The 13,832-nt window shown below is 46.9% G+C and overlaps 1 protein-coding gene across 12 annotated transcripts in view; it reads right to left on the bottom strand.

Moving 5' to 3' along the window:
• NCOR2 (nuclear receptor corepressor 2) overlaps positions 1 to 13,832 on the bottom strand; it is a 355,605-nt gene that overhangs the window by 213,997 nt on the left and 127,776 nt on the right. For all 12 annotated transcript variants that reach the window (XM_060269894.1, XM_060269902.1, XM_060269904.1 and 9 more), the window contains exons 5-6: positions 6,892 to 7,071; positions 830 to 943 (exon numbers count right to left, since the gene is read on the bottom strand). In XM_060269894.1, the coding sequence (XP_060125877.1) occupies positions 830 to 943; positions 6,892 to 7,071 (294 nt within the window). The remainder of the gene's footprint in view (positions 1 to 829; positions 944 to 6,891; positions 7,072 to 13,832) is intronic.

Raw genomic sequence — 13,832 nt, 5'->3', positions numbered from 1 at the left:
TTTTCCTTTTTTAAAAAGCATTTTTTAAAAGCCGGCAGGCAGTAAGGCATGGTAAGAGACGCTTGGAGCTTCTCTGCCACCAACCGTCACCCTTTCCCAGCCTGCCTGTCCACCAGAGGATTTGGGGAAGGGGGAGACTTTAAAGGATCCAGAAAACCAGGGTGCTGCGCCTTAATTGATTCTTTCAAGAGAGAGGCTTTGGCTTTTCTTGACGCAGCACAAGGCGTGAAAGGGAAAACGCTGCAGTGGGTGTCCTTACATGAACTCTCCCTCTCCAGCGAGAAAGAGCACGCTGACGAGGAAAAGACAGAGAGAAACGATGAGGTCAGCTCTCAAAAAAGGAAGCTCGCAGGCGGCTGCTCAAAGGCTCACTTGCATCTGAGAGAGAAACACAGCAGTCTTTGTGGGCGGGTGAAAAAGCAGCCAGTCTCCAGGGGAAGTGCTGCTGCTTCTGCTCCGCAATGCCCTGCAAAGCTAGCATTAAGAGAGACCTGCTTTTAGCAAGTTGGAGAGCCCAAGGGGGAGAGGGGAGAAGAGAGGTGCCAGACACACTAGACGGGTTGGGAGTGCTGCCTGCATCTCAAGAAGCCAACAAAATAAAGGGTTGCGGTTTCCTGTGGTGAGGGGCAGATAAGCCGTCCAGACCTGTGCCCCACTCCCAGAGGAACAAATTGTGCAAAACAATAAACGCTACGGAATACATTATGCAAGATAAAGAGAAATCTTACTGAAGGGCACAATTTGGATAACCGTGACCCGTTAAAGGGGCCACTTCTGGGTTGCCTGAACAGAGCATTTCCCCCAAAGCATCAAGCACCTCCGGACTTACCCGATTCTCATCATAGATTATTTGGACCAGGCTGCGATGCTTGGACTCAATAGGCGGAGGGGAGATGGGCTTCTCTGGCTCCAGTGGCTTTGCTGCTTCCTCCTCCAGCTGCTGCTGTGGGATTTTGAAAAGGGAAGAGAGAAAAGTGTGAGCACTTGCATGTGTGGCGTTGCTGTGCTCACAAAGTCTGCCATTAAGGTTGGGGAACCTGCTGTGGTCTCTCCGGCTCCCAACAGACCCAGGCTCCATGGTTCATGGTCAGGGATGGTAGGAAATTGAGCCCCACATCTGGAGAGCAAGAGGTTTCCCACCCTGGTCTAACTCTTCATCACTACTTGCACCATTGGTTGAAATTCCCTAGCAACCACAGATGCAATGATTTACACAAATGTGACACATATTAATTCTGGTTGGGGTGGGTCACATGCAAAACAGTTGGTTTTGAAGCAACTCTCACCTTTAATTATGGTTTGTTTTTTTAAAAAAGACAAGTTTCTAGCCTGTATGATTTTCGTCAAGTGTAGATCTAGCCTTTCCTAAGCTATTGTGAACCTGTCTGTTCCAATGGATAGAGTGTCAGCTTGAAATTCTGGCTAGGATTCACTGGCAGGTTAAATTGTGAGAAAGAATAGATCAAGTCATCCCCCCCCCCCAAAAAAAATAAGAGTCAATTCATTGGTCAAAGATTATTAAGGAAGTTCAGTTCACTCAGCCCTCACATCATTCCAATTGCGATAGAAGGAATTTTGGTCCAACTGTCCTCCTCAGTACAATAGCCTGGTTCACACATTACACTAAACCATGGTTTGTTTAGTTTAACTATGATGTGCTTGAATGTGTGAATGCAGTGCAGCTGACTAGGATAGCTCAGTTGGTAGAGCATGAGACTCTTAATCTCAGGGTTGTGGGTTCAAGCCCCACATTGAGCAGAAGATTCCTGCACTGCGGGGGGCTGGACTAGATGATCCTCTTGGTCCTTTCCAGCTCTACAATTCTATAATTCTGTGACTAACCACAGTTTTCCCCCCGACAACAAATCATGTTGGTTTATGTTGTAGTCCAGCAATATCTGGAGGGCCAAAGGTTCCCCATCCATGGTCTAGGAAAGCCAGATGTGTGGCATTGCAGTGCTCCAAATTTCTTTAGTTCACTCATTGGCAGCTGCTGGTGGGAACAGGGAACCCTGAAGCACATCATCATCACACTGCGCCCAACTCCCACCAGATGCAGCATTTCTCATGGCACCCAAATCCAGCCTTGGAAGGAACTAGCCAATTCCCAAGGGCTGGAGACGGCCAGGAGGCCAAATCGGGCCATGAGGCAAGTGGCCTTTATACCACAGTTGAGCCCAGGAGCATAATCTGAAAGGATCCCCCATAGGTACGTTACTGCTTTTTGCAGTATTTATGCTCCTGGTTACCCAGGAGGGCTCCTGTGTTGCAGCCAAAATAAAATATCAGCAGCCACGTTTTATCCCAGAAAAGCATGTGCCTCGCTAGCTGTCCCCAAGAGGCAGGCAGGCAGCCAGCAACAGAAATGTCTCCTCAGCACCCTCTAAAAACAATAAAGCCTGACCACAGCAGATCTGGCCAAGTGAGCAGCCTCTATTGGGATTTGCAGATAATGTAAAAGACAACAGAAAATAAAAATAATGCAGGTCAATGTGGACATACAATATATTTTTATTATAAAGGTCTACAACGTTTGGGGGCGGGGGAGAGAAGCCAAGCTTTGTGACCTTTATAATCAGAATGAGTCTTGGCAGTTTACCAGTTGCTCTTCCCACTCCCCAGCCAACAATTGCGTGCTCTCTCTCCTTCCCTGCAACAGAGAAACCTCCTGCTGCGGCTACACAGGAGGGGGTGACAGCATGACCCTGACTCTCCATCAATGCTGCAGATGTCCAGCCAGTCAGTTTCTAAGAGGAACTTTGAACCAATTTCTCATTTTAGTTGCAGACAAAAATATCACAGATGTTGGTCACGCACTTGGGAAGTTATAGCTCTTCTCCACTCCACACTCGAAAAAGGCCGCTTGGAGCATGGTGGTGTTGGAGAGCCTTTGGGCAAATCCACCTCAGCCCAGCCAGCATGGCCAATCACCAGGCACATCTGGAGGTGCACAGGGTTCCCCACCACTGAAGTACCGTGTTGTTCCCGCCAACCTGGGACCTTGAGGGTTTGGGGCAATGAGGTCATCCCATTCACACAAGGACTTCAGTGTGTGCAACAGAATGCCCAGTACAGATTGAGGGGGGGGGCAGATGGGGCAGAGAGAGTGGGGGAGTTGTTGCACAAGTGGAAATTCTTGCATGGATGGGATGACTTTGTTGGATAAAACCCTATGTGTCTCAGAAGACAGTATCTTGAGGTACTAGATTGGACAGAAGTCAGAAAGTAGTGCAAGAGGCAAAAGATTCTGCTCCCTGTATTTATTTATTTTTCACTAGACCAGGCCAATCAAGAGACTTCATACTGCTCACTAATCAGAAGGGTTGGTGCTGCAAACCACTAATGCCTTCTGCATCTGAAAAGTGCTGCAAAGTCTGAAACCAGACAATCCCATAGACTAGACCCCAGCCTTTGGCCAACAGGCTTCCATTTCAAGTCTTGTGAATTCCTTCACAAATTTGGTTTTAGATGAGTGGTTAGAAGTCAAGAAGAACCAGTTGGAGCTTATAAATACAGTGGTACCTCTACTTACGAATTTAATGTGTTCCGAACGCACATTCGTAAGTCGAAAAAATTGTTAAGTCGAATCCCATAGGAATGCATTGGGAGAAAAAAATCTCTATCTAAAAATTCGTAAGTAGAAAAAATCCTATCTAAACCGCATCCAAGATGGCGGACGGAGCTCCTTTCGTAAGTAGAAACATTCGTAAGTAGAGTTATTCGTAAGTAGAGGTACCACTGTTTTGTAAAAGGTGCAGAAGGAAAACCCATGTGGGGAGGGAAGGCTAAAGGAACTAGGCAACTTGCTGAAGACACTATATTAAAGGATAACACCTGTAAAGTTCTCAAATATTTAAGGAACCAGCACACATTTTAAACTATGGAACTTGATCGCACAGGAGGCAGTGATGGCCACCAACTTGAATGGCTTTTTAAAAAAGGACTGGTCAAATTCATGGAAGGCAAGTTGGGCACAATGGCTATGCTCTGCCTCCGTGGTCAGAGGCAGCAACACTTTTGGAAACCTCAAGATGGGAGAGTGCTTTTGTGCTCAGCTCCTGCCACAGGGTTTGCCACAGTCATCTGGGTGGCCATTGTGAGGACAGGAAGCTGGACTAGACAGGCCACTGGCCTGATTCAGCGGGTTCTTCTTATGTTCTTAGATTCTTAATAAAGTAGGTTGCACTGTGGGACAGTTTGTTCTGCAAGCTCTGCTATTCCACTCAGCCACGTGGATCACTACTTTATCATACATGGCAGCCCTCACTTGGAAGACCACTTTGAGCAGCTTCCAAATTAAAAACATGGCTTCAGCCAAAACTCCTGACACAGCTTTATGGAATGCACAGCTCTAGTGTGGGCAATGTTAGGAAAAGATCTGTCATAGAAGAAGCCACCTTCTCCAGTCTGTGCCTTCCAGATGTTTGTTGAACTACTACGCCCATCAGCCCAATGGTCAGCGATGATGGGAGTTGTAGTCCAGTCACATTTGAAGGGTGCCAGGCTGAGGAAGGCTGCTGTAGCATGTGGGCTAACCAGCTCATTAAGATGTGGCTTTCCATTAATAGAAGGGGGTGGGGAGACAAGGGTCAACAGACAAGACTTTCTGCAACATTCAAGTTGAAAATGTCTAGGCTGCAGGCAGACTCTCCACATTCCAAGCTGTGGCAGTTTTGTTTAGCCTTCCATTTTCCACTTTTTGTTTCCATTTTTGGAAGTCTCAAGGATGTTGGCTTTGCTTGCATGGCCTAAAAAAGTGTGACTCATTATTTCCTGGAGGCCTCCCAATGAGAGGGAGGGCGAAAATGCACTGAAATGCAAGGCTCATGTATACAACATGTTCCTGATGCTGCTGCAGAAGGAGCTCCACCTCGCATGTATGGTTTGTTCCCTGCCTTTCTCCCTACACTTAGCATCTCAAGAACCAGCAATAATCAAAATGTTCCTGGAAACACCCCCCCCCCCAAGTGCAGGAAGCATCTGTTGGTGTTGTGACTAATCAAAAACAGCCCACTGCATTTGACTGTGCTGTCCTTATGCAGTATGTTTGGGGGGGGGGTGTTGGAAAGAGCAGTTTGGTTGTGACATGGGGTGGGTGGCTGGGTGTGCTCTGCTCCTGGAACTTATACAAATACTGTACATCCATCAGACACATTTACACAGGTCACTATTAATGTTGAAGCACTCCCCACCCCCAGAAGACTCCTTTCAATGAAAATGGAGGAAAATGCCTCCAAATGTTTGCAAATACAAATGTTTTATCTACTTGGATCTTTAAACTTGGCAAGAGAATACAAAAGGAAAACGCCATACCTCTCTTTGCCTTCCCACTGCTGTCTTCCCTCCACCCACCCTCCATAGCTGCCAAGTTTTCCCTTTTCTCGCGAGGAAGCCTATTCAGCATGAGGGAAAATCCCTTTAAAAAAGGGATAACTTGGCAGCTATGCCACCCTCCCAAGATGGTAGTTCCAGATGTTGCAGTCACTCTATAGGGCCTGGTTGTGCAGCTGCTTCTGAAATCTTTTCCTCTCTTGAGCCCCTAAGCCCTTTCAATCGTGCTGTGACAGACAGCAACAGAAAGCAGGTGTCTGGGATTAATTAAACTTGTTTTGCTTGGGGGTGGGGAGGATTCTACCACATGCACAGAAAAGACAGCCTGCCTTTATGCTTATGAAAAATTCTTTGCTATCTAAAAACTAACCCTCTCAGCATACACATACGGAGAATCAATCTCCTGAAAATTATGGCCATGTCTAATCAAAGTTCTCAGCTAAGCATTTGGGGGGCAACAACGCCAATCTCCAAAGCTCCCTCCCTCTATTTGCATCTGCTTGCCCACAGCTGTTTACTCCTCTAGGCAACTGCTTTGCTGCTGTTCTTTTATTGTTCCTCACAGTGCAATTCCAGTCAATCAGGGAACATATTGCAAATGTGATGCCTTGCTGTCAAACCACCCAGTTAGAACTGGTGTTGTGTCAAAATCACTGATGACAAATGAGGCTAATTCAAAGCGAGGGCAGTGATCCCCATATCAAATTAACCTTACTCGGAATGTGCAGTGTGAGGCTCCCATCCCAAAACACTGCAACAGTGATTACTTGCAAATAAGGTGGAGATCTTTATTCAGGCTAATAGTGGCACAGGCTCAGCAGCAAGCACAAGGTCCAAAGTCAGGATCCCAAGGTACATGTGCAAGGCAAGAGGTTCACAACTGAACAGAAGCTACGATGACATCCCAACAGGGCAGGCTCACTCACAGAATTCTCACACATACGATCCCACCTAAGAAGGTGGCACTGGGTTCTTGGTGACAAGACTTTCCCTTATGTCTCCAGCTGTGACGCTTCCTGTCAGATTCCTTCCAGCTGGTCAAAGTCCTCACTCTTCCATAATGAAGCTGTGTGCTCCACAGGAGGGACAGAGCCAGCAGATCTGCTTCCTCCTCCTCTGTGGCATCTAGAGTCACAATAATAGGCACTCACTCCTCCTTGAGCTCCTCCTTCCTCCTCCTGTGTCTGGGACTGCCAAACTATGCCAGATTCTGACAGAGCCAAGGGGCTCATGACAGTTGGAAAGGGAATGGAGAAATATTTGCTCTGGATATGACACATGCAATGGAGTTTAGGAAGGGAAATGCAGCTGGTATTGTGGTTGCTGCTGCCTAAAACATTACACACCACCCACTGTAATATACTACGGTAGTAGCATGCCTTTGCAGGGCAGAGCTGTGAAATCACGTGGCCTACTTTGGCTCAAATGTTTTAAAACCAGCTCATTTCTGTGGTTGGTTACACTCTGAAATATGCTGAAATGCCAGCTGTAACCCGATTAACAAAGATGAGGTTCAGGGAGGCTATTTGAGTGACAGCAATTGTTTGGGGGAGGAATTACCTGTTTTTTCTTCAACTTGGAAATCTGCTGCTCAACCATGGTGATTTCACGGTCCACACGGTCCATGTTCTGGATCAGCTCCTCCTTAGACAGCCTGGCTGGCAACAGATCCAGTTCAGAGTCAGGATGGACAGGGCTGGCTGGTGAAACCGGCTCCAGTTTTCCGGTTAGGCCCCGATCCTGCAAAGTTGAAAGGGGGAGAAAGGCAGATTAGAAAACATTCTTGTACTGCCATTAAATATCTTGCTGAGGAACCCTCAAAGAAACTTCTCAGGAATTCCAGGTTTGCCTTTCTGAACACACCAAGCATGTGCTTTGGTTGTATGAATGCAGGTGTAGTGTACGCCTCCCAGACATTCAACATTTCACTTGTGTTTGTTTCAAAAGTAGGCACTAACTGCTTTCATAACTGCCTTCTTTTTCTTTCCTCACACAGAGGACAGATGGCTGGGTGTGTAACCTTAAACCACTGAGGAGGTGCATGGCTGTCACTTTAGCAGCTGCCCCTCACAAAGAGGCCCACATCCAAGTTTGCTGCCTTAATCACAGGCAGCCTCCCCAACCAGGGGAGGGGGGACAACAAAGCAAACATTGTTTGGTAGTACCAACTGGTGTTCCCTACACTCCTGGCAACTGGGAGGCCCCTTTGGGAGACATTCAGTCAAATCTAATAATAATGCATATTCTTGCCACTTAGCATGTGAAGGGGTTAAGACCACAGAGCTGAATTACCGATAAGGAGATTCAGACCACAGAAATGTAATTGGTAGAGAAGGCTCTGTGTGATGTCATTTCCCCTCCTCTCCTGGGAGGAAGAAGCAAATAAGTATTTCTTGTTCCTTCCACCTTCTCTCTCTTCAACCAACCAACCAACCATGGAAACAGACACCTGTCCACTTGTTCCAGGATCAGGCACATGTCTTTTCAGTCTGTAACCTGTTTCCCTGAAAAACAGGGTCATAAAGGGTCCAGTCTAATGGCCAATTCCTATGCATTCAATTAAACTGTATGAGATTTAAACTCTGCTCAGCCCCATGCTTTTCAAACGCTGATCCTTTTCCCTGCTAACCTACATATGTGGGTCTGTAAGGAGAGAAAATATAGTTAATTATATACCTTCACCTACCCAATAAAACCCACCAGTTCCCTCCCCTTTTTTACTGGTGATTCACTCTATCTGGGCAGCTGCCAGACTCTTTTCGTTGTCTTGAGTTGACCAAGACAAGGAAGAGGAACATAGGAATCTGCCTTATACAGAGTCAGACCATTGGGCTCCACACTGTCTACACTGCCTGCAGCAACTCTAGGGTTTTTTCCAGTCCTAGCTGGATGCCTGGGGTTGAACCTGGGGTCCTCAGTATGCAACACAGGTGCTTTACCACTGAACTATGGCAGGTGAGTTATTCCATCACCTCTACAGGCCTGCAACCATCCACAAACACTGCATTCAGCCTCGTCAACTTGTTATGAGGACCAAGTTTAGCTCTCGCAGTGGGCAAGACCTTTATTTTATACTCAGTTTAGAAGCATGAGCATTGTCTACCCTGACTGGCAGCTGCTCTCCAGGGTTTCAGTGAGGGGGCTCTCTCCCAGCCCTACCACTGACCTTCTGCATGCACAGCGGCTGCTCCAGCACTGAGCTGTGGCCCTTCCCCCTCTTGGAAGAAGTCATTTCAGGGGGGAAACTGCAAAAAAACTAGCTCACTCTCCTGACAGCATCTCCCTTTTCACTCTTTCCCATTAATTGTTCTCTGCAACAGCTGCTCACAGCTCAGGGCAGTTTTAAGAAAAATTGGCTCCCAACCCCATTTCTGCACATATTGTGTAATTATACCAGTAATCCTAAAACTCCAAGGTACACTTACTGTTAACCAGGAATAAACATCACATTGCGGGGAAAGGGAATAATTTCTGCTAAAACATCGTTGTGAGGAATGAAGCCACTGCTTCCCCACCCCCCCGTCCGCAGGAAAATGCAATCCTTGGCATTTCCAGCTGTGAGACTTTTGGGGAGCAAGGAAAGAGGAGGCTTCTGCCCAAAAGGATGAAGAGCTGGGTGGCTGAGCTGTGGCTCTCTGTTTGCTGCCTGCCTCCGTCTCTCATCAGTCTTGGAGGACGGCCACCTGTCAGTAAGCACAGCCAAACGATAAGAGGGATGCAAGTTGTGGTCCAACAACGTCTACTGCCATTACATAACTCTGGTGCTCTAAAGCAGGGGTAGGCAACCTAAGGCCCGGGGGCCGGATGTGGGCCAATTGCCCTCTCAATCCGGCCCACAGACGGTCCGGGAATCAGCATGTTTTTACATGAGTAGAATGTATCCTTTTATTTAAAATGCATCTCTGGGTTATTTGTGGGGCATAGGAATTCGTTCAATTCCCCCCCCCCCAAAAAAAAATTTCCAGCCCACCATATGGTCTGAGGGAGGGTGGACTGGTCCCCTGCTGAAAAAGTTTGCTGACCCCTGGTCTTGCCTCTGCCTTTCAACTTCCTTTTTACATCCCTTAATTTGGGGAGAGTTTCCTCTTTAGAAGGCAAAGGTGGCCATGCTGGATTTTCTTGGCATTTGGTCGTTTAGTTTTAACCCATTGTTAGTTTCATTGTACTGAATTTCTCTACACCACTTAAAGGCAATTGTCATTAAGCAGCATATCATTAAGCAGCATATAAATTGTCAGAACAAAGCGCTGGGAAGGGCAGAAGTTAAGCCACTGCCAGTCAGAATACAAATTGCTGATGTTTGGCCTTGTGGTCAAGTCATAATAATGTAAGAACAGTGCTGCATCCGACCCAAGTGGCATCTAATCAAATAGTGACCAGTTAGAGCAGGGGTGGGCGACATTAAAGCAGAATTAAATGGTAGAGTTTCACAAGAGCTGCATTCACAGGTTAGGCCAAACTTCGGCCCTCCAGATGTTTTGGACTACAATTTCCATCTTCCCCGACCACTGGTCTTGTTAGCTAGGGATCATGGGAGTTGTAGGCCAAAACATCTGGAGGGCCAAAGTTTGGGGGTGCCTGGGTCAGGGCCAAACCAGTTGTAATGCTAAATGCGGCTTTGAACTTAACTCTTTCCTCCCCTGTTGCAGCCCTGATTAAAACTGCCCCCCTACAGCTAGTATTTGCATTAAAAATAAAGTTCCCATTAGCTTCAGCCTTTAAAAAATGGCCTCACTCACACCAGTGTGGAACTCCTGTGCCATTCCTGCTTTTCCAGGATCTCTTGTCACATTTTGCAAATGCTACACAGGGAGCTTCCAAACTTTGTGTTTCATAGAATAATAGAATTGGAGTTGGAAGGCAGAATCATAGAAACATAGAATCTTAAAATTGGGAGGGACCAGAGGGTCATCTAGTCCAACCCCCTACAATGCAGGAATCTCAGCTAAAGCACCCATGACAGATGGCCACACAACCTCTATTTACAACCGTCCAAGAAAACAAAGTCCACCACCTTCCGAGCATGTCCATTCCACTGTTGGCTCTTACCACCAGCAAGCTCTTCCTGTCCCACACAAAAGAATCCTTGAGCCCCAGAATAAGGCTTTTAACTGCCCCCCCTCCACAAGTATGTGCCACAGGGACAGCCCAAGGACAAGATCAGGCCAATTATTTTTAGCATCCAAACAGAGCTGGAGGGATTCACATGCTTCAGGTTTCATCCTCTCCTGGAATATCTGCAGTTGGCATTTTTCTCTGAAACTAGAGAAAGGGGAAGCTGGATGCCAAGTCTTATATACTCTCATGTGGAGATTGCACACAAGTCGCTAGTGCCAAACCACACTTGGTCCCTGAGCTGTACACAGTGTATGGGGGAGAGATGCTGCTGTGAAACAGGACTGCATAACAGGAGGCGAGAGAAGAAGAGGAGAGCAGAGATGAAGATGAAGATGAAACTGGATGCAAAGGATGAGACTGGGTGCTCCAAGGAAGAAACAACTGCCATTACCCCCCCCCCCCAATCAAAACAGAAGCTGGAGAATCATCCATCAGGCTTAGCATCCCATCCAGAAGGCCTTTTGCAGAAGGTGCCAGGTTCAATCCTCAGCATCTCCAGGTAGGGCTAGAACCCTATCCCGAACTGCCACTCTCAATATGTTGTTGGATTCCAACATCCATCAACCACAGCCAGCATGCCTTATGAAGAACGGCTTAGGGAGCTGGGCATGTTTAGCTTGGAGAAGAGAAGGTTAAGGGGTGACATGATAGCTATGTTCAAATATATAAAAGGATGTCATATGGAAGAGGGTGAAAGGTTGTTTTCTGCTACGCCAGAGAAGCAGACACGGAGCAATGGATTCAAGCTACAAGAAAGAAGATTCTACCTAAACATTAGGAAGAACTTCCTGACAGTAAGAGCTGTTTGACAGTGGAATTTGCTGCCAAGGAGTGTGGTGGAGTCTCCTTCTTTGGAGGTCTTTAAGCAGAGGCTTGACAGCCATCTGACAGAAATGCTTTGATGGTGTTTCCTGCTTGGCAGGGGGTTGGACTGGATGGCCCTTGTGGTCTCTTTCAACTCTATGATTCTATGATTCTAGGTTAGGGAAAGCTGTTCTAGAGAGCAGAGGGAAAGAAGCAAGGAAAAAGCTACTGTATTCTGAGCCTAGTCACAGTGCATTTCCTTTAATCTCATTTATGAGAAGAAATTGGGTGGGGGGACACCCTAGTGCCCTTTTCAGCACTCTTATCAGAGAAAGGAAATGAGATTTCTAAAGCTCACATTTAGAGAGAAGGCAGGGGGAAGGGAGAAAAGTGAATTTCCACTTGAGACACACTTCAGCCAACAGCTTTTGTAATGGAAATGTCGCTCTTTGGGAATGCTCAGATTTCAGATGGGGCTTTGGGGGGGGGGAGGTGAAACTCCTTGCTTGGCCCTTTGAAGGCTAGCTCCCAGGTGACCGTCTGGGAGGAGCAGAGGGAGAGAAAGAGATTTGCCAGACCATTAATCAGCACCATTGGAGGGTGCTAATGCTGGGGAACAGACCTGGATTGACAGCTTCCTGAATGGAGGTAGCTTTTATTCAATCAATTCAGCAAACGAGATTGGCCTCCCAAGGGTGCCCCCATCCTTCCACAGCTGGGCCCGTCAAGGACCCAATTACATTATGAACTCCACTTCAAGGGAACCAGTGCTCCCAGGGGGAGGGAACTCCACAGCCAGCACTAGGGTGGGGATTGAAAGGAGGAAGAGCAAATAAGAAAACAGTGATGCACTCTTTACATAAATAAGGGCTTGTAATAGGACTGCCATGCTATATTTACTTCTCTCTATCTTACAAGGGACTCGAGCCCCCCAATTAGCACCAACCCAAATTATTGCAAGTGTTTATATCGCTTAGGCTCATTGGTAGTACACATGCCTAGTATGCAAAGCGCACACACACACACACATTCAATCTCTCAGGCATCTTCAGCAGCAGATGCTGCTGCCAGTTTAAGTGCACATAAGAAATAGCCATGATAAGAAATAGCCATAAGAAATAGCTTCATCAGGACCTGGCATGGCTTGGCAGCTCCACATTGAGGAGGAGGAGGAGGAAGAAGATGAAGCAGAGGGGTTTTTTTGGGGGGGGGTGAAGGCTGGCATCCAGTAATGGAAGATGCCAAGATCCCAAGGTACATGTACACCATCCCACCTGGAGAGGGGGTTGGAATCCACTCAGACAGAACATTCCCATAAAGCGAGACAGTCTCACGAGCTCCCGAGCTGTGCCTTGGCTTTAAAAAGTGGGTGGGAGGGGCACCACAAATGTTGGGACATCTTCATTGCTCCTGCTCAGCTCCAAATCTCTTGCCTTACTTGCATACTTTGGAATCACAACTTCTGGACCCTGTGCTGGCCTGAATTAAGATCTCTTTCGTACTCACAAGCCTACTGCACAAAGGGGAAATGGAAATTCATTGCTCTACACACTTTTGCCTCTGACCCCACCCAGCACAGGCATGTGGCCCTCAAGCTCAGAAAACCTTCCTCGACCCTGGCTTCTCCAGTGCTTGTGTAAAAACTGTACAAAGATAAATATTCCAGGTTGGCCACTTAAGATAGCATATAATTTTGCATCTCCTGGCCTTCTGGCATTTCAGCCGCCTTATTATCATACCTTAAGGAGGCACTTATTTTTCAGCTGAATGAGATGCTGAAGCCATCATCCTGTTGGTGTAGTTCAGCAAAGCTTCTCATCAGAAGGAGAAGGAGGGCAGGGGGAAAGAAAGGGAGAGACATTTCTTCCAATTACAGAGGTGGAATCCATGAAGTTAAGAGATTCACTTTCACCCAGAGCAGACAGGGTGAGGTGTCACCTTGTAATATTGATGGAACAGAACGGAAAGGTCTAATTATGTAAATGATGAGCTGGGCTTGCTAAGAAGCAGCAGTCAGCCTTAACAAGGAGGGGGGGGGTCTCTTGCCACAGTTACAGCTTGAAAGGTAATTTAAACAGCGGCTATAAGCGTCAATCAAAAAGGCAAGGAGCAGAAAGCGGCAGAAGATCACTTCTAAAAGCTGCATCTAGTAGCAGCCAGGAACACAGCACCAGGTGAATAAATTCCCAGGATTCTGCTCATCTTTGGCATCTCTCTATAAAATACACAGTTGACAGCCGATGGGAAACAGAACAAGAAAGCCCAGCCTCTCAGACTCATAAGATCAGAAGCCTTTAACCTTTTCAAACTCAAAATCTATTTTACGGATCTGGGTCCTTTCTGCCTTTTTCCTTTGTGGCTCCCGCTATAATGTCCCTAACCTCTTCTCACAAACAACAGCACACTTGAAAACTGGACATCAGTGTGTTGTATGAATCAATTTCAATTGGAAAATCAATGCATGGCACAACTTGTAAATCAATACCAGAATTATAGGGGGAAAGGCAGGGCATTAAAAAGAGCCCTGCTGGATCAGCTTGAAAGTCTGTCTTGCCCAGCATTCTGGACTAACAGATGCC

The sequence above is a fragment of the Zootoca vivipara genome, chromosome 17 (genome assembly GCF_963506605.1).
Source record: "Zootoca vivipara chromosome 17, rZooViv1.1, whole genome shotgun sequence".
Lineage (NCBI taxonomy): Eukaryota > Metazoa > Chordata > Lepidosauria > Squamata > Lacertidae > Zootoca > Zootoca vivipara.
Note: the sequence above shows the minus strand (reverse complement) of the source record. Positions and strands in the feature narration are given on the sequence as shown.